The sequence below is a fragment of the Cupressus sempervirens genome, chromosome 8, assembly GCF_028749045.1.
Source record: "Cupressus sempervirens isolate cs-2001-9-10 chromosome 8, ASM2874904v1, whole genome shotgun sequence".
NCBI classification, from domain to species: domain Eukaryota; kingdom Viridiplantae; phylum Streptophyta; class Pinopsida; order Cupressales; family Cupressaceae; genus Cupressus; species Cupressus sempervirens.
The window spans coordinates 790,855,548-790,877,595 of record NC_143125.1 but is presented as its reverse complement, the minus strand read 5'-3'; the positions used below and the strand labels follow the sequence as shown (position 1 = coordinate 790,877,595).

At 37.2% G+C, this 22,048-nt stretch overlaps 3 protein-coding genes across 4 annotated transcripts in view; 2 read left to right on the top strand and 1 right to left on the bottom strand.

Annotated features, from left to right (window-relative positions):
• Positions 1 to 22,048, bottom strand: part of LOC149544773 (galactolipid galactosyltransferase SFR2, chloroplastic-like) — a 116,832-nt gene that overhangs the window by 48,241 nt on the left and 46,543 nt on the right. The gene's annotated exons all lie outside the window — the stretch shown is intronic.
• On the top strand, positions 11,017 to 12,148 carry LOC149544775 (uncharacterized). The gene is made up of 3 exons (XM_089796551.1): positions 11,017 to 11,435; positions 11,581 to 11,879; positions 12,022 to 12,148. Exons 1-3 carry the CDS (start codon positions 11,017 to 11,019, stop codon positions 12,081 to 12,083), a joined length of 780 nt encoding a protein of 259 aa, XP_089652677.1. The 3' UTR covers positions 12,084 to 12,148.
• LOC149544774 (uncharacterized) lies at positions 12,232 to 13,071 on the top strand. Its single transcript, XM_089796550.1, has 3 exons — positions 12,232 to 12,417; positions 12,515 to 12,738; positions 12,849 to 13,071. The coding sequence occupies exons 1-3, from the start codon at positions 12,232 to 12,234 to the stop codon at positions 13,069 to 13,071; spliced, it is 633 nt and encodes a 210-aa protein (XP_089652676.1).

Genomic DNA, 22,048 nt, shown 5'->3' with positions numbered 1-22,048 from the left:
GTATGCTTCGTGCTTTCATGCATTCATGTGACTACTTTTATCCACTTTGTGTTTTCATTCATTAAGATGTATATCTCATAAATATTTTAGGATTTGTTATGCAAATATGTTTTGTGTTTGTGAAGGAGCTTGTGTATGAATGATTTTGCTTGAGGACAAGCAAATTCAAAAAGGGAGAACTGTGATATCCTCGTTTTGACATATAATTTTAATAAATAAGTATAATATATAAAAGTTTATACTATTAAAATGATTAATAAAGTATATAAATTATTATATATAATATATATTATCATAGACATATAATATATATACATATATATTAGATATTTAAATAATATATTATTGAATATAAATAATATATATATACCAATACTATGATATATAAGATTAATGAATAAATAATATTTATAACACTAATACTATTAATAACGATAGAAATAATATATGTTATTAAACTTATATATATATATATATATGGTATTATTAAATATAATTATAATTCTTAATATAATATAATTATTATCAATGAAAGGACGTGACTCTATAAAACATCCATATATATATATACAAAATATATATATATATATATATATATAAAACATCCATATATATACAAAATCAAACATCAAGAGGAATGTCATAATAAATATTATCAAACTAATACAAACAAAAAACAAATCAGCAAATGTCCTGAAAGGGGACATTACAAAGTCCAACTAAAATAGTTAATACTAAATGCAATCTTTCCTCACTATTGTTGCTGTTGCTTTTTGTTTTTTCTTCCTCTTAGCAAGTATGTCAAATCTAAAAATGAGTAGAACTATTAGTGTTATAGTGTTTTAATGCACCAAATATAGTTTGCATATTCTTATTATGTTGGCCCACACGGAGAACAAAAAAAATTTTTAATGATTTTTTTGGGGTGTTTTGCCTTTACCAGATTGGCTGGAAAAAAGGGGACGACAAATAGGAGGTGGCAAAATTGTCCCTGGTACTGCTAGCTGTTCCCAAGTTTCCTACCAAAAAAATTGGTCATTTCAAGGGCGTTTCCAAATTTTCTAAAAAGGGGATGACAAAAATCTATCCCCGCATTCCCATTTTGTCTTTGGGATGGGTACAACCCCAAAACCATAGGTGACGCGTCCCCATGGAACTTTTAGATTTTAGTAGATGCTTCTTGTTTCATTTCCAAATTTTTGTTGCCTAAATTTTAATTTAAAAAATTGTGATTTTGAAGAAGGGCATAGGCTGAAAGCATGTATTTTTTTTCCATTTTGTGAAATGCAGTGTGAAAATGAGATCCCAAGGTCATGACTCAGGTAGCTCAAATTACAATGATGATGAAATGGAATTAGAGGCCCATTCTCACAGCAGCCCCAAAAGATTATATGCCTGAGGCTAAGCATGATGAAGAGAACTAGAAAACGTAATTTCAATCAGTAGATAATTGGCCACCTAGTCCAATAATTACAAATTACCCCTCCACTCTTTTGGCAAAGTGGGCTAGGGGTACTTGTGATCCTAAATCTCCTCTCATACAGTTTGCAATAAGGATAACACTACGAACAACATCAAGTGGTGGTACAAGGAAGTGGAAATGCAACATTTGTGGGGCAAAATGGTTTGGCAGCATTGCTAGAGTGAAAGAACAATTCCTCTTTTGGACAGGAAAAGGTGTGGGTGCATTTAAATTCTTGATGAAATAAAAAAACTTGCATTACAAAATTAAGTTCACCAAGCTTTGGGGTGTTCTAGATGACTTGAGAGTTGAGATACCTGCCACCTTAACTGGTAGGCAACAGATTCGGTGTCTTCAACAAACTCGTGAATAGGGGCAGCCATGTATTTTTACTCCTAGACTGCAACAAAGATCTACATCATTTGGAGGGGCAACCTAGGGTCCTTCTACATCTAGTGCTATGGCTGAAGCACAATCTAGCAAGGGGAAAAGAAAGGTGTCATCCAAAAGTAACCCCATAGATGATTTATTTAATGCCCGCATGAAAGAGGAGATAGAGGATGCTATTGGTAGATTTCTTTTTGCCAATGGCATACCTCTTCATGTGACACGATCTCCTTATTATAAGAATATGATGCAATTGGTGGAAAGGGGAGGAGGACCATCATTTGTGCCACTAGTTGAGCACAAATTGCGGACTACAATCTTTGATAAAGAGTATGCCAAGATTGGTGTAGAGATGGAGAACATGAGGTTAGTTTGGGAGGAGTATGGTTGCATCATCATCATGTATGGGTGGGTGGACATTAGGATCGTCCACTCATCAATATCATAATTACTTGCATAGAGGGGCCATTTTTTCTCAAGGTTATTGACTATTCAAGGCATCGAAAGGATGCTGATTTTCAGTTTGACATTCTTCAGGAAGCTATTGAGGAGTTTGGGTCACAAAATGTGGTCCAAGTAATCACAAATGCAAAACCTGTGTAAAGTTATAGGGAGACTTGTTGAGGCCACATATAGACATATATGGTGGACTCCATGTTGTGTGCATGCTATGAACAATGTACCAATGGACATGAGGAAGATTGCCTAGATTAAGGGGGTAGTGAGTGATGCTAGAGGTGTAAATGTTTATCTGCAATCACCACACCTCACATGCCCTTTTCAAAATCTTTGCAAAGGAGTTGATGAAACTAGTTGAGACCCGATATGCATCCTATTTCATTCTTTTGGAGAAAATGCTTGAGTTGCAAGAGCCATTGCAACTCATTGTTGTGACAAATAAGTGGAATAGGTGGGATGGGTCGAGGACAGAGCAGGGGATGAGGGTGAAGGAGATAGTGAAGAGCAATGTATTTTGGAGTAATGCAAAATACATAGTTGCTATCATCACTTCAGTTTTCCATCTCATCAAATATGGGGATGGGGATGCACCTAGCCTTGGAGAGGTGTATGAGTGCATTGATGCTATGCTTGGCCAAATGAGGGAAGTTGTGCAAGAGAGGGACCCCTATTTAGCATTCTACAATGAGCACATTTGACCTATTATTCAGCATAGATGGGACAACCTCGACACTCCCTTACACATGGCTTCTTTTGCATTGAATCCAAAGTGGTACATGCCTAGGCCCATGAGAGTTACACCACTAGACAAGGATGAGGTAATCTCTTATCAATCTATCAATTTAAATTGGCACGTTATCATGCTACTCATTGTAATCCTAATCATCTTTATGTCTTAGAACTTAGAAGATAGAAGCTAGTACACTTACACTTAATGAATATTTAATTTTTTGATTTAGTAATTTTAAAATTTGAATTTTAGCCTTTAGGTAAAGGAAGGTTTCCTTAAGTGCATTGATAGGATGTATGACATTGAGACAAAAAAAAAAAAGTTTGGCATTGAGCAAACCAAATTTGCTAATCTTAGGGGTTATCTAGCTAGACCAAAGGCAGATATAAAAACAATGGCACAAGAGGATCCTATTTTGTGGTTGAATTGTCATGGACCCAAATCAATAACTACCACACTAGCCATTCATCTCATATCTCAGGTTTCTTGTTCTTCATCTTTAGAACCTAAATTCTAATTATCAAAATTATATGTTTTCACTTTCAATTTCACTTTTAGTTATGAATTTCAATTTTTAGATTCTCATACTAGTCATTTGATTGCTATCTTAGGTATCTAGTTCTTTATCTTATGAGAGGAATTGGTCTACTTATAGCTTCATTCACTCTCTTAAGAGGAACATACTTACCTCTAAGAGAATAGAGAAGTTAGTGGTTGTACATTGTCCCTTGTGTATGAAAGATCGCAAGACACGTGTGTACAAGGAGAGCTCTATAGCATGTTGAGATATAGAGCCAAAGGAGCCATTCAAGTTGATGAGGATGATGATATATTTGATGCATGGTTCGTTGGTGTTCCACTTACAACTCTTACCCTTAGAGAGCCTGAGAGTTCGGATGATGAGTTTTCCAAGCTTAAGTCTCAATTTGACAAGGATTGTTAGAGGCCTCTAGGCTCTACTACATTTTGGTGGCCATTGGTGTTGTGAGGTTCTCACATCATCGCCCCAAAATTTTGGGGACCCCCATTTTCTTGATCGCCTTGGCAAAAAAAAATTGACGTCCAAAATTTCTAATTTTAGAAAATTTTACACCTTGGATGCCTTCGGGCTAGGAAAAATGGTTAGATTTATTCTTCACCCTGTCTTAAACTTGATTTTCCAGAATGAGTAATATTATCCTTAGGCTGAACAACACTTGGCAAGATAAATTTACACATTATTTGGGACTTAGATGATTTATTTTGAAAATTGGATATAATTGTATAGACTTGAACATTTTCAAAATGAATTCTTTTTTTAGATTTAATTGTTTGGAAAATCTTGAATTTTTCGGTGAAAAAAGGAAATTTTGTAATGGTGAAATTAAATTGGAGAAATCAATTTTGAATGCTAGAAAATGAATTATTTTTAGTAAAAAATTAAAATTGCATTGCAAGGTCAAAGGTGGATTAAATTGCAAAATTTGGCATTAAATTGGTTGAAATGTTGCCTAGAAGATTTTTTAATGCTAGAAGAAATTGGTAAATTAAATTTGAAAATTGATTTTAGCTTGCTAAATTCAATTTTAATGATATTTTAATTGCTAAAATGCTTATAAATGATAATTTTGGCATCTCCTAGACTTCCCTAATTTTATTTTGCAATTTTTTATCACAACTAGCAATTAAATGTGCAAGTTTCATTGTGGAGGAGGCAATTTTAATGATAACATTTAAAGCTGGGCCATGTTTGTGGGCTAATTTAATTTTCTCTCTCTCTCAGGGCTAGTCGGCCAGCTTGGAGGAGTGTGTGGAGTTGGGTATAAGAAGGCTTCTCCCCTCTCCCATTTCTCATTCCACCACAAGCCCTCTTCTCTACTTGGCGATTTTCTTAAGCAGCCTTTACTTAGCGATTTTCTTCCAGCTTGGAGCAGATTTCACATGCCTTGGACGAATTATTTCAAGGAGCAGATTTGCATGTGTTTAGAGATTTTGCAAGGGGCAGCAAATTTTCCTTCTTTGGGCGATTTTTTTAAGATTTTGGCATTATTTGCAAGGGCAGATTTCCATTGTTGGCAATCTGATTTTTTTCCATGAGGGCAATTCTGCCCTAGGCGACTTCTTATGGCATATCAGAATTTCTTGCCCTAGGCGATTTATGGTGAAGGTTTGATTTCCTCTAAGGAGTACAAATTTTGCCTTTGAAGTTGGGCGATTTTATTAGTGAGAAAGTTATTTGGTCCAAGATCTGATTTTTGGTTGGGTGTGGGCAGTTTCAAAGAGCTTAGAATTCTGATTTTGCAAGGAGATTTGAATTTTCTTTAAAATATGATCCGAATTTCAAAGAAGACCCGGCTATTGGTAAAGGTAAATTCAATTCATTCTAGTACTGAAAGGTGGTTCTTAAGTGGATTTCACTCCTTGTTCTTGTTTGGTTTTGTTTCTCTTATGTTCTTCTTGCATTCATCATCCACCACTTCATCATCCCATCTATAGATTGGAGATTGGAGAGATAAGTGTAGGTTCCATGATAGAACATTTGGTGAGGTAAAAATAAGCTAGACCACCCTAGGAATGAAGTTGAGAGATATAATTGTAGTCCATCCTAAGGTAACAAAAAGGCAAAAATAAATGGCAGTCTCACCCCTAGGTTGAAGATTGGAGATTGATAAGTGTAGTGATAGAACTTAGTGAGGCAGAAATAACTTAGAATCCATCAATAGAAAGAAGGTTGGAGATTGATAAGGGTAGTCCATATCACTTAGAACGAAGGGGCAGAAATAAGTGTTTAGAATGGTAGATGTTAGTGCAAGCAAGAACCCAAAGGGAACAAATACTAAGAAAAACAGAGGACATGATGCCCAAGACCACCTTCTTCTCGAAACTGAGTCAAATAACCGATACCAATATTGGTACAGTAAACATGATATAGCGAAAGAACAAACTGAAGGAAGGACAATCCCCCATGGCAAAGAAGATATATAGGAGCAGAATTGTAGACGCGGCAACCTTCCCTCCTACTTTGCCTTGTCCAGAATTGGTCATGGAATGTGCATCTAGGTTTGATTTGGTTAGCAAATCCATCACTTTTGATGAAGGGAAAAGAGTGTTGGCCAACATTGGCGGACAGGCAATCGAAGAAGCATTTAACATTCCCCAATACAAGAGCATGACAGTGGTAATGATAGACCAGTCAACCAAGTCATTTCAAGATAACCAAGAGGCTTATTTCATGCATCTAAAGCAAGATTGGCTACACAAAGGAAATAAGGGAGTCACCAAATCATCCAGGCTCACCATGTCAGACTTCAAATCAGAATATGGAGATCTCATTCTGCTTCTCAGCCGGATCATGAGCCTAGCTCAAGATATGCAATTCGAAAACTGGATGTACTTCTTTATTGATGAAATTGAAAAAAGAAAAAGAAGATTTGATTAGGCTAGGATCATAAGCGAGAACCTAGAATTGCAACTTAGGACCGTGCAAAACCAAAAGCAATTCTATATGGCGTCTTACTTGTTCTATTTGATTGCGAGGTTGTATGAAAATCCGGGACTTAAGGCCTTAGGAGCATAGTTCCAAGAATCACAGTGATTCACACGATTCATCCCATTCGGCAATTTGATTCAAGCCAAACGATTTTTTATGAATCAGTGAATCGTATCAGCGATAAAGGGTTTATGAAATAAGTTACTAAATTTCAAGGGTTTTTTAAATTTGCCAATTTCATTCTGATTCATGGCCGATTCACAATTCGATTCAACCTTGCCAATTCCAATCCAATTCTGATTCTTGTTACTTTGCTTAGGAGTAATTGGCAATGGGCCCGAGCAATGTTTGGCGCATGAATGCTATTCACAACTTCATTTGCACAACAACAAAGACTACAAAATATTTTGTGACACGTTTGCCATGAAGACAGTAAGGGTACTACAAGGGACACTTGCTAAGAGGCTCTCATCGGAAGTAGAAGAAAAGATTAAGAAATATGGGAGTTGGTTTATCCAATTTCCGCAATTCACATACATTAGAGTAGCAAGAAACAAATTTTTTCACAAGAGGCTTAAAGGTACCCACCTGACAAGGTAGTTTTGATGGAATTAGCTAGGCAACTTGAGCATTATGACAGAATGATGAAACTCAAGGGTGAGACGGGTATTACCTTCTCATTTGGAATTGGCAATGATAGTTGCCCCAATCTTGTCATCTTTGCAGTTGTGGAGAAAGAATTGGAATGGTATCATATAGGATGGTATAGAGTAAGGCAAGGATTCAATCCTAATAGTCTTATCAAGGCATCTCATGGAAATACATTCAAACATGTTCCTACTATAGAAGATTTTTGGGCCAATGCACGAGATGACTTTCATGTGAGGAAGCTAGCTTTCTCAAGATTGTCAATGAACATGATGAGACATATCAAATGGAGAGGCCTTGATATTCCCAATCAACTGGAAGATGATGAAAATGTGTTGAGAGAAGATTATAATATAGTGGAGGGAACAGAGTTGAATCTAGTGGATTGGAATGATCGCCAAGATCCTTCCTTGGAGGTAGTTATAAGAGTAGTTGATTTACATACCAAGTTGTGGTATAATGGGAAGTTGAGAAAATTGCAAAGTCAAAAGGTACACCTTACTTATGAGAAGATGAAGCCAAAGGATGGTCTAGCAAAATCAGTCAGACAGAGGGGTGAAGGAGGTAGCCAGCAACAAGGAATGGTTAGAAGCAAGAAGAGAGCTTTGGAGATTGACAAAAGTAAAGAACATCTGGAACCTCCAGCAAAGAGACAGAATGCAGTGCCATCAAGGTAAATTATAATTGAGGCTAGAGGCCAAGAAGATAACACAAGTGAACAAAGGGCCATGGTAGAGGTGAGCTCTGATTTATAATCAAGTGGTTACAGTGATAGCACCGAGTACTCTCCTCTCTTAAAGAATCAGCATGGAGATGATATAGCAATTACTAGTGGAGAAGAAGATGGACCAATTGATATTGAGAAAGTAAGCCAAGCGCCCGAGGTTGTTGGTGATGATCGGCTAATTGAACCAAATCTAGATTTGGGGAGATGCACTGCACCACTATGGTTAAGGCAAATGCTTATGCCAAGAGGCAAGGTAGTAATTGCCCGAACAGTTAAAGACATCCAAGGATTAATCAGAGAGGGTGATAGTAAGAACCAGAAACAAATGGAAAAAATAGTGGCAAAGGTGATTAGGAGAGACAGTGATGATCACCGAAAGGTTCAAATTGCTATACCCACGGTTAACAAGGCATTGGATGAGATTGCAGCTCAGGAATATGAAATAGTAGAGCACAACTTGGGAAGAAACACAGATGACATGGAATGTGAGTAGATCCAGGAGGGTATAGTTTCAATTAGAGAAAGGTTGAGGAAGGCAAATGAAAAGATCATGAAACAAATATTGGAGAGATTGCCATCCTATCCAACAGTTGCACCACGTAGCCCTTCCTCAAGACAGCGGAAGCAACATAGAAGAGATATCGGCTCAACTGCGTGAAGTCAAGGATTGGATCCATGATACAATCCAAGACGGGCAAAATTTCTTGCCTTCCTTTATCTCAACATTCCGGTCATTAGTGATTGTTAGAGACAAATTTACAATATTTGAAGTGAAGTGGAAGGATTCCCTTCCAGTCAAGGATTTAGCCATTCCCAGGCTACAGACATTCATTGGGATATCAGAAAAACATTTGGAAAAGGCCAAGTTGGTTGATGAAGGAGGATTGAGTATGGTTGAGTTTTGGTTTGTTGCCTTGACTACCAGATTGAGAACATTGGAGGAAATACATAATGCGATTGCATAGCACCGCCCAGGCGTTGACACTTCCATTTCAACCATGATGAGCGACGTTGGGGCAATACTTGATTTTGAAGATATCAAAGAGGAGAGCATCAATGAGACAGAGTTGGGATCAAGATTGGATGAGTTAGGGAAGGTCGCTATCAAGAAGAAACATTTGGGCACCCTTTCCTCCCTCAATGCCTTTATCGGATATGCCAAGGAATATGAGAAGGATCATGAGAAGACACTACAAGCAGCAAGCAGCATGATTAATTCAGCTGAACTCAAGATGAAGCATACACCTTGCCCTCCCATGGAGGAAGTCAACAAAAGGCTAGCCAAGTATGAAAGAAAAAGGGAGATTTATATTAGAAGATCATTTGATGTAAGCCCAAGTGGCAATTTCTCTTTATTCTAGGGTAGGACAAGTGTCTAATTCTGATTGGCTACCATTTTGGTGCCTTCTCATTGGTTGCCACTTTTCCTTTTTTTTCCATTGGTCCATTGATGAGGTGGCATCTTCTCATTGGCCGATGGGGTGGCAACCCTAATTAGGGTTTCTAGGATCCAATCTGGATCGTTGATTTTGCCTCTTTATCTCTACCGTCAATTGTAAATTTTGGCCTCTACATAAGGCCATTTTCTCTCATTTGTAAAGGGTCAGAGAAAATTGTTGCTCAAGATAATGCCAAAATCACTTTTCTTTCTCACTGTTGTGATTTTATCTAGCAATTGTGTGGTATGCAATGTGATGATATTGTTTAATATATGATCTCTTACCCATTTTATTAAAGTCAGTAATGACAATTGCAAATCGACCAAGATTCTTCAGTTATTTTTATAATCTATTTGTTCTCCACAAACAAACATGTAGGGGCTAGTAAGAAAACATGATTGGAAGGGAAGCGATGTGTTCCCCATCTAAGTACCTCACATTGTGTCGGATGGAAAAAATTCCAAGTCACTTCTATTCAAGGGATAAAATATCACACCCTTGGGCTTAGTTTTGGTGAATGTTCCAGGCACCCTATCATGCTTTCCTCTCCAATCCCTTGATGGTTGGTTGTTGGAAAAGAGATGAAAGAATAGAAGCAATCATGTATGTGTTTAGAAAGGAGATCCTCTCCAATCTCTTGATGGTTGGTTGTTGGAAAGGAGAGCAAGAAATAGAAGTAGACATGTATGTGTTAGTAAGTAGTCACGATCATAGATGGAAAACTCGCCGAGTACTCGACGAGTTTTTAAAACTCGCCGAGTTTCCTAGCTCGGCAAGTTTTTAACCAGTTAACTCGCCGATTTAAAAACTCGGCAATCTGGTAAAAACTCGGCGAGTAATCGGCGAGTAGTCGGCAAAAACTCGGCGAGTTTTTCCTAAAAACTCGCGATTTACTGGTGAACGCGGCCTGTGACGGATTTAAGCGGCAGTGAGTGTGTTTTTTCTCATTCTTTCTTGTATTTGCATTGTTTAGAACCTTGAGGAGTGAAGAGAAGAAGGTTTGGAGGCATTCTTGACTGATTGCAAGTGATTCAAGGCGGATTTGAGTGGATTGTAGAGGATTCTAACCGATTTTAGAAGACAAATTTCTTTCCAGGTATGTTCATCTTATCATAGTTTGAAAACTTTTTATAGTTTTATAACAAATGTTCTTTTGTTTTTGTTGTTTTTTGTAAATGTTTTCAAATCATTTAAAATCATTTTGAATCATTTGAAACCCTAGCTTCTAAGGATATGGTTGAAGTTTGTTGTTTGCTAAGGATATGGTTCAAGTTTGAAGTTTGAATCATTTGAAACCCTAGCTTCTAAGTTCTAACTTTGTTTATTCATTTCTCTATATATTTATGTCTAGGGCAGCGGTCAACCATTAAAAAAATGACAAACCCACAAGAAGAGTGGCCACAAACACCATGCCCATCTGGATATATAGGCACTCGGCCTAAAAATGCAAGAGATAAGGCATGGCGGTATGCCTATGAAGCTCCAAATCCAAATGATATTGGGAAGGTGATATGCATTCCCTGTGAGAGAATTATTTATGGAGGCATAAACCGCCTCAAATACCACCTTGCAGGCATAAAGAAACATGACTCAAATCCTTGTCTCAAGGTAACTGATGAAGAAAAAAGATCCATCCATGCCCTACTTGCAGCTGCTGAAGAGAAAAAATTGAATAGGGAGAGGGCAAAAATAGCTATGAGGGCAGCCATAGCTGAATCTGAAGGAGCTCCTTTTGATATGCAAGAAGAAGAAGAAGCACTTGAGAACATACCAGGATCTCTTCGTGGCCCACGGATCCGCAAACAAAATTTCTCTTTTACCGGTTCCACTTCTTCTACATCTCCTACTTCTTCATCATCACCATCCAGATCCCCATCAGGGATAGGTGGTTATTTTGTGCCCAGGAACACACCTGGAGCACAGCCATCATTAGAGGGCACTGCATGGTTTAAGGAGGTGCATGAGCAAACTGATATTGCAGCAGCTGATTTTTGGTTTTTCAACAATATCTCAATGAATGCCGCTGATAGTCCCTATTGGGTCAATATGGTGAATGCAATGACAATATCAGGCAAAGGGTACAAGCCGCCTAATCGCAAGGATATGAGTGGAAGGTTAGTATTTTACTATTTAGTAATTGTAAATAATTGAGATTCACTTTAGTTCATTGTTATATTTTAAATCTTAATTGTTATAACTTATTTCCTAATTTTTTACTAACACTTACACTTTATTTAATATTACACTTAAATTTTGTAGGTTGCTTGACAAAGCGGTTGGTAGGGCAAGATTGTTGATAGAAGACCAAAAGAAAGAGTGGAAGAAGTATGGCTGCACCATTTTATCTGATGGGTGGACAGATGGAAGAAGTAGAACCATTATTAACTTCTTGATTGCTTGCAAAGATGATGTGGTGTTTTGGAAATCTGTCGATGCCTCCAACAAAGTGAAAAATGCAGCCACATTGGCTTTAATGTTGGAGAATGTTGTCATGGAGGTGGGAATAGAGAATGTGGTGCAAATAATCACAGATAATGCAGCAGCATATGTGGCAGCAGGTAGATTTAATTTTTTATATTTGAATCAATATGAATCATGAATGTAATGCTATGGTATTATTCAATTTAGATTTGATGTAATTTGTAAATACTAAATATGGAAAGTTTGTTACTGATTATTGATTTTTTGCTAATCTTTTAGGTAGAATCCTCCAAGAGAGGCATCCCACACTTTTTTGGTCACCTTGTGCAGCACGTCCTTGACCTTCTTTTGGAGGACATAGGAAAACTTGATTGGGTGAGTCCAGTTGTGGAAGATGCTAGGCAAGTCACGAAATATATCTATAATCACTCATGGGTTCTCAGTTTGATGAGAAAAGCCACTAAAGGCAAAGATTTGATGAGACCTGCTATGACAAGGTTTGCAACGGTCTTCTTGACGACGCAAAGTATTCTTGACCACATATTGGCTTTGAAGCAAATGTTTGTGTGTGCTGATTGGGTTGCTTCACCTTACTCAAAGAAGCCCGAAGGAGAAGCTGTGGCACGAATAGTCTTTGATGATAGCTTTTTTGCAAAGGCTAAGGAGATTGTGGAGGTAACTTCATTATATTTTTAGTTTATTCAAGTTTCATTTTCAATTCATAACTTACTATGTTATTAACTAATTTGTATTTTTCAAATTTCAAATGTAGATGTCTCTGCCCCTGGTTCTAGTCTTGCGCACATGTGATGGGCAGCAATCCCCAATGGGAGGTCTTTATGAGGCCATGGATAGGGCGAAAGAGGCTGTTAGAAGTTACTATCACGGGGACAGTCTCAGATTTGACCCCATTTGGGAAATAATTGATAGGAGGTGGAACAATATGCTCCACCAACCTATTCATGCAGCAGGCTACTTCCTCAATCCCAAATTCAGGTACTATGATAATTGATTGTCCTTGAAGTTGGGATTTTAATAAGTCTTTATTTTACTTTACTTTTTAAGGTTGTGTAGTAAGACTTGATATCATTTTCTATTTGTTTTAGGGCTGATGATTCCTACTCAGATCCTAATGGAGAGGTCATGGAAGGTCTCTCTAAATGCATTGAGAGACTGATATCAAGTGAAGAGGAGAGAGACCTTATTGTGACCGAACAAAAAATCTATGTGGAATCAAGGGGTCCTTTGTTCTCTTCTATGCTAGCAAAGAGAGCAAGATCTACTCAAGCACCAGGTAAAGCGTCAAACTTTAAAACTTTTGCTAATTGATAAGTTGTGCTTCTGATTTTGTTTTTTATTGCTTTATAACTTTTTAAATTTTGTTTTGCAGATGCTTGGTGGGAAAGTTGGGGTGTCAATACCCCCAATTTAAGGAAATTTGCTCTCAGAGTCCTATCCCAACCTTGTAGCTCATCCCATTGTGAGCGCAATTGGAGCTTATTTGAGTCCATCCATACAAAGAAAAGAAACAAAATGACTCAAAAACGGCTTAATGACCTTGTTTATGTGCACTATAATCTTAAGTTGCGCATAAAAAAGTCACAGCTCTTAGAACTACCTGCTCCGCTTGATCTAGATGAGATAGATCCTTATTCTGATTGGGCAGCATAGGAGCCAAGTCCATTTTTTACACCAGATGAGATCGCTGATTTGGAGAGATGAGATCGCTGATTTGGAGAGGCCGGCCATGGAGGGGGAGGTTGAACTGATTTTCAATTCACTATGGATGACATTGAGGATGAGGACGAGGATGATGATGATTCAGGCGAGGATCAGACATTACCATTAGGAGGAGATGCATCCTCTTCTAGGACGCCGAGCCAATCAGTAGGGACGTCGAGCGAGGGGGCACAGCCACAGAGTTCACAGTCACGCAGCTCACGCCCTATCCCAGTGCGGGGCACTTCTTCTAGGACTAGACCCCCTCGCTTTCCTGCTAGTGCAAGTGGAAAGAGGAAGATGTGATTGGCATTGTCACATTGTATTGATGTATTTAGACTTTTAGTATTTACTTCTAGTTTGACAGATTGAAACTATTTAGTAATTTACTATTTTGCTTCCTACCATGAGCATTCTGCATGAGAATGCAATTTTGTACGCATTATGCATTCATATATATCTAAACTTTGTTTCTTTCTTTTGTATTGTCTTTAATTAACTTATTAGATGCATCTTCTCATTAAATTTTGCAAAATAAATGTATTTTTAATTAAATTTCAGCGGTTTTTTAGGTTCCCGAGTTTTTCCCGAGTTTTTTTTAAAAATCGCCGAGTTTTTCCCGATTAAACTTTTGGGGGGCTTGGCGAGTTTTTGCATTTGGCGAGTTTTCCAACTATGGTCACGATTGGGAGGGTAGAGAGGTGTTACCCATCTAAGTAGTCCACACCATATTGGATGGACAAGAGCTGGTCAGTTTGAGCTAAAGCAAGTCTATCCATCTTCACCTTTGTTCAATTGAGTTTTAGATCCTAGAGATTAGTAAAGGCAAGCCATTGTGAGTGAAGTATAGTCAACTCCATACTTGGATACATCTTTTGTAGGACCTTCATCAACCATTCTTTCACCTCTTCATGATCACAAGGAGGCAACCTCTCAACCTTTTGTTACTAGAGAAAAGGGTGTCATACGTAGTGAGGAGGCTATCATATGTGGTGCATCTCGAGAAAAGGTTGTCATGTGTAGTGAGGAGGCTATCATATGTAGTGAGGTGTTCCCAGTGTTCCATCACCACATCACATTTGATTTTATGTTTCTGATGCAACGAGAATCTAAGGGTACCCCTATTGGAGGTAATCTAGATCCTTGCAAATAACCACATAGCGGAAACACAACAACAAGATACAAAATTTGATAACAAATGCAACTCTTTATGTGCCCAGCTATAAGGCCTTAAAGGATAGGGCCAAATACAAAAAACAATTACATGAACAGTTCTACAAGATCCCTCAAGATCCAACTTAACACTAGTCCCAACTAGTCTAGATCCACACTATGGTAGAAAACCCCAAGGAAATCTCAACTTGTGCTCGCAAGCCCACCAAGCAATCTCCTGGTTTACCAAGCCTCAGCTACTAACCCTTCCAAGTTCGCTCCTACACTTCATCCTCTTCTCCAAGCTAGATGACCCTACTATCTCATCTGCAATCTCCCTTAAGACTCCACAAGACACCCCTATGTATACCCAACTAAGCCACAAGTTGGCCTAGCCCATTACAAATTAAAATACCCCCTTACATTAAATACCCATGCAAGCCACAAGTCGGTTGCAACACAAATTAAATACCTAGACATAAATTAAATGCCAAAGGCTCATAGACAACTCGGGTACCACAGAGACCAAGATCAAATCGACTGTCAAAAACCACCACTAAGCATCGACATTCCACCAAGCATAACCGAGCTCCATCATTGACCAAGCCAACTTGGGCAACACTACTGTCGAGTTCCCAATGCAAACCGAGCTACAATATACATTGAGTGCCACCTTCACGGACTGAGTCCCTTCACAGACCAAGCTACTTGGTTAACACTACAACCAGCATCACTAAGCTCCCATTGCATGCCAAGTACCTTCGATGACTGAGCCCCTCCTCCTTTGTCCGACTCCTCCAACTCCAAGGTCAAACCACACCATCCTGCAGGATTGCCAACCAACCAAGGATGCTCCTACATCAGTTTCTCATAAAATTCCAAATTTGGATCTCTATTACAAATTGTTTTCTTCATCTATACTAAGGTGGTCATAGTGTTCCATCACCACATTAGACTTTATATCAAATTACAAGTTAGGATCCATATACAGATTGCTTGCTTCATCTACGATTCTACCCAAGCATTATTTAAATTCCTCACACTAGGTGTAATACCCTCTAACTCTAACATGTTCTCCACATTAATTGTTGTAGTTTAGGGAATGATGTAGGATCCTCTATGATTCTTTTGTTGCTGATGTAAGAATGAGTCTGCATTGGGTGCTGAAATTGGGGAACTTGTCTAGTTGTAATAGCTTCATAATCTAGGATTTGGTGATGATATCATGTTGTTTGTTACTTCCTTTGTATGTAATCGCCTTTACTTATGTATTTCAGTATCTTTGTATATGTGGTTGATATTGTGTACTTACATGAGATATCTATGTATGTGTGTTCTCTTCTCGATGACTATAATCACTTTTGGATAAACTAGTCATAATGCCTAACAACTTTACGATTAATTATGATACTTTGAGATTTACACTAATTAATATATGGAGATTTTTTTTGGTCATGGTTGCTTGTTTAAGCATATGAATTCAAGGTCTCCTTAATGATTGATGATCTGGACCAACCCATGAGCATATTAATATTTATGTATTCATTGATTTCACATATGGTTATATTCTAACCCTTACCCTATTTATGTTATGATGTTGTGGATGTATTGGATGCTTACATGTGTGTGCTTGTTCTACCTGTATGACTAGGGTCGAATTCATAGTCACTCACCTAGTCTTTCATTGTCTGCACTATCTTCTATATATTTGGATATGTTCACTTGTTCTATGATGCAAGCTTGCAGGTACTAGGCATCAACTTCGCCTAGCTCCACAAGTCTAAGCATGCCATCAAAATAATTGATGGTTGTTGTCTACAAGAGATAGTTTGTTCTGATCAAGAACTGATGAGGCTCCTACATGGTTAGATTGTCAAGATGGTTAAACATGGTTCACCTTCCCTGATTTAGCAAGGCTTTAATATGGTCCTATTGTAGTACTTTGTATTCATTTGTTTGTATGATTTGATTATTCATTTCATTAATTTATCCTTCATAGAATGTTTTTATTTGACCCTTGTTATGTTGATTTTCAGAGTCGTGCTTGGCCAGGAGGTTGGCTTGAACTACCTTGTTGACAACAATTGACCTTGTGGCTATATTGATGTTCTTTCTTGTCAATTATTATGGTCTCTATCCTATAGTTGTTTTGTGTACGTATTATTAATATTGTGACTCCATACTTTATAGTTGTATGGTTTCTTAGTGGTTTGTATTTAATAAATAAATATATATATGTATGTATGTATGTGTATGAGTACACATATATAAAATTATATTTGCATGATTGTGAATGTTGAATGTTGTGTATATTTTTGTATTAAGATAAATTATGGTAAAGATAGTATTCCAATTTTATTAATTATTAATAACAGAAATGATAAAAGGATAGTGTATAAATAAATACATATAAGGAGATTTAATTATATAAACTATGGTTTTATTGTCATAGTTGTTGTATACATTATGTAATATAGTTACGAGGGGGTAAGGGATATTAATGTTAGCATTTAAATAATTAATAGGTAATTTAGTGATGGAATAAGAACTTTAATAGTTAATGAATAAAACATTAATTAGGAGATAGTGATATTATAACATTGGTTTAATAAAGCAATTTTTATAATGCCAACTGGGAATTGGCTCATTCTCATGCAACTCCTTCCAAAAGAATAAATATGGAAAAAAGAATCATTCTTTCCATAAGGTTTCTAGGGCAATTTATGCATAGCTAAAAGATTGTAGATGTTTCTAGATATGCATATTGAATAGCATTGAAAAAGCTAGGAGACTTGATTTTATATCAAACTTTGTGTGAGAAACAGAAAGAGAAATAGGTGGAAGTTGATTTTTCGTAAAGTTTCTTGGTCTGGAGTGCGCATTGGAATGGTTCTTCTTCTAGAGTGATTTCTGAATTGTCCTAGTATTCCTTGGCTTTTTCCATTAATGATCTCCACAGGACTCTAGGTAGGATTCAACCCTAGATCTAGATCTTGCTTTTAGAATGTGTATATTGTGTGGCTAGGTAGGATTCAACCCTGGATCTCTATAGGACTCTAGGTAGGATTCAATCCTAGATCTCTATAGGACTCTAGGTAGGATTCAACCCTAGATCTAGATCTTGCTTTTAGAATGTGTATATTGTGTGGGTGTGTTGTAGTTGCTAGTCATTTTGAAATGGATGGCTTATTAATTACTTTTTGTAATTTGTGATCATTGTGATCACACTATGTTTGAGAAATATCAAATACCTTCTGGAATTAAATTTATGAGTTTTGGTTTTTTTATGATATTAATCCTTTATTTCTACATAATGACCTAATTCTAAGTTGATTTTCTGGATTGATTTGATGTCTGGACTTTGACTAATAGCGTACTTAGAAGAGAATTGAGGAGATCTTAACTGGGTCTTCCTTGGATTCCACTTCTAGGCCTTAGTTTTACCCAATTTTAGTCATAAAATCAATCTAGAACTTTTATATATATTTTTTGAACTTTACCAATCAAGTACGTTGACTCCTTGGTACAAGTGCGTTGATTCAAGTTGCAAGTGTGTCTTTATAGCATGCATGTGCTTAATTCTAGCTTGCAAGTGTGTAGCTTCTTTATTTTGGTCATGCTGGTAAACAAATTTGTCGCTTGAAAGTGGCCCAACGGAGTGTATGTGGCAAATTGTTCACAATAGTTGGATAGGCCCTTGATATGCGACCTTCCACTATGTTTAGAGGGGCAACTCCCTCGTATGATATAGTTTTGAAGTTTTCCAAATAAAGATGAAATCAAACTTTAAAAGATGAGAAAGCTCATGATGACGAATACACCACACGACTTCACAACTTTCTTGAATTACAATAAACTGATAATAAAGACAATTAAGAACAATGCTTGAAAATTATCATTATTACCATGCTGATTCATGGCTCATAAACATTCACACAATACCGTGAAAATATTCACTTCAAAAAGAATCAATAGTTTTATGCTGCAACAATCTACATTTTAGAAAAAAAACCTAGACACATTTCTCATTTTATTTTCTTGCACTAAGAACATAACAGAGATTTTCAATTTCAAAGACAAAATTTGTACATACTTTCCAAAAATTTTCTTCTCATCAAAATTTAGCATAAATGTTCCCTTTTTCCAAAGTCCAAAAAGTCCCTTAACAAAGCCAAAATGACTCCTTATGTAGACATGGAGGTTAAGAACTGCTCCTTCGTGGTTAATAACTACTTCCAAAATACATAATTTCGAAGAGATTAATTAACCTATACAAGGAAAACTCTTAAAACATAACTTAATCTAGAATTACCAAGAATGCATATACATCTAATCACTAGTCTTCTAGCTATGGATGCTATCTATCCAGACATTATCGACTTATCCCTAAAAGCCCTATAAGCATCGAGGATGGACACCATTGAATCATAATTGGGGATGAACAAATTTCCCTTCTAAGTTTGGCCATAAAGTATTTATCCTGGATCCCTTTTGACTCCTGTTGATAGGCTGAAATGTTGCAATCCTCCAAAGTGACTGGGACTAGACTAAGCTTCATCATAGTTTCAACATCTGACACTCGATTCTCCATTTCTGAATGAATTTCAATACTGAAGGAATCTAGAAGAAATTGGCTACCAATATGTTGAAGATCATTCACTGCTGCTCCACCTATGATAACTTTCATTTTCAACTCTTCACATGAAGTTATCAGCTTTTCAAATCCAGCCATCCCTTTGCTGATATTTATCATCTTCCTGTTAATATTTTTACCCCAGATATGTGTTTGATTCCCACTTGGATTAGCAATAATCTTCTCAAGAATCAGAGTGTTTACATCTAACTTGGACATTTCTTGTAGTTCATCAGCTACTTTTTGCTAGGTGACTTTCTGCTCCTTGCTGCTTTCTAGCTCTTTCAACATCTCTTGTCTCTGTTCAATGGATTTTCCATATATTTCCTTCCCCCTAGTTATGAGTTTTGAAGCATCTTCTATCATTATGTTTATACAGGCTTTGATCATCATACTATGTGACTTGTGTTTGTTTACTTTTTCAACGACGGCCTGATCAAGGATACCATCAGGGCCCGCTAAAGCTGGTGAAGTAACTATTGCCTTTGCCTTAGAAGAATTTCCAACTGAATTGATGTAAGACACCAGCATCTGAACCTATTCTTTGAGTTGCTCCTTTGATCTCTTCTCGTTTTCTCTATGTAGTATTTGAGCAGCAGACAATTCAAAATTTTGAAAATCTCCTTCCATGCAAGATGGACCAAGATCCACTTTGTTCAGAATGAAATTTGACTCTAAAGCTTCATCAACATTCTTCTCTATTATGGGCCTTGCTATTTCTACACACAGATTGCCTGAAGTTTTATCAATGGCCAACCTAGACATCACCTTAGTCTTCTTCACTTTAGGAGGCTTCTAAAGCAAACAAGAGACTACATCAAATGGAGGCAGGATCATCTAAACAACTTTCTTCTTCTTTTGGAGACTAGTTTGCAGCCATGAATGTGTAGTAGCTTGAAGTGAAACTTGCATGTTGCCTGTTGTATTTTCAGTGATCATCATCTAATCTTCTAAATTAGATAATTGATTATCTATCTGCATGATGTCTATTAATGATATCTCAGGAGGAGATAGATTTGAAGAAGAAATTACTACTTAATGTGAGGATGTAACTAGAATGTGTTGTTCAACAGCTCGAGAGGTTCTTTGAACCTTTTCATTGGGTCTATTTTTTCTTGATTCACCCTATTAGATTTACCCTTCGGTTTTGTCCTCCTCTTGATTGTGAACTTAGCTGGCTGATTCAGATCTTCATCCTCATCTAGATCACTCATATCCAATCGCTGCATTTTCTCACTAGAAGTCACCTCTAGTGCCATTCGAGATGATTCACCTTGATTACTTCTCCTCCCTTTACTTTGAAGTTCATCAGTCACTTTTTCCGCTCTAATTCCACTGACCAATTCCCTTGTTCTTTTAAGGACATAGGCAGTTCTTTCCTTCAAGCTTTTTAACTCTTGAACTGACCAATCAATAGGGGGAAGATCTGGTAATTCAATTTTCTCATAGTAGATGGGATCGAACAATGAACCTTCATCACCATTTATACCTATCACGTCGATATCGACCTTGAAGTCTATCACTTTCCTTACAGTAAGCCGCATCCAATCTCTCTTCTTGACTTCGAAATCACTTTCACAGTCTTCCCAAAAGTCTTCTAGAATCGGAAAGTGACCAAGGCCAGGAGTTAGCTTTAACTCATTAATTGCATAGCCTTTACTGTCATAAGGGAAACACATGGTGTAAGGATGTAAATCAATTTTGGCGATGGATCTCTCTATATTCCTCGCATCTGATGCAGTATCATAGCTGTAATGTCCAATGCTGATACGGAAAGGTATTTTGTTTGTCCTTCTGTTCTTGCAAAGCTTATTAATCTGACTGATCTGTCTACACATTTCTATCAAGATCAATTTATCATTGACAAATTGGGGATACCCATCATAAGTGGCTAACCTGATATAAATGAACTTTGGGAACTGTATGAAGAGACTTCCATATTTTTGTACTGCCATCGTTGCTTCTGGTGAAATTTTAAGTCCCATGTTTCCTTGAAGTTCTCTTACAGTTAACATTGTGAATGCGTCATTAAATCTCCTGAAATGGTGCATGCTATTGTCATATTGCATCTAAGGAAGATGGTTGTAAATGATAGCGCATCATCGTATATACCTTGCCAGTTAAGCCCAAGCCAACTTTTAGTGCTTGCTATAGCATAGAAGAGATAAGAAGTCATGTAGAAATAATCATTCTCTTGGAGTTTTGTGAGTTTCCTATGTAGTGAATCACTAATAATTTCAGCCCAATCAATGTATTGCTTCCCTTCACAGACCATGTTAATAATAGGAACATCCAACCCTCGAACTCGTGCGAATCCCAAAGTCCCATTATCCTACTCAACAAAGTTACCATATGTGCTACATCTTCCTTTAATGATGATCTGTGGATGAACTTGGCTAGTTGAGATTTCCCTTTCCTTGGCTGTGAGAGCCATGATCTAGCAATGGTGTTTAAACATTGAGTTTGATTTGCCACATATTACTCCTTCACGGTTCTTAAATCTATGTTGGCATATTGCACTCTAATAGGCAATCAGAAAGCAATGGCAATAGAAATAGGATCCAAACAGACAATCACTTTATTATTTGATGTAATGGCTTCCCTGGTATTTGGATGACAAGCTTTCATGCATTCCAACACTAGATCAGGACACTGTGTTGAGATGGGCTGACCTCCGACTCGAGCTATCCTACTTTCTGATATTTTTCTGACTAAAGGGGTTATGTCCTCACTCTCAAGAGACGATCAAAGATCCTACAGGAAAATGCTTCCTAAGATGGTATCGCCAATGTTGAGAAGTAT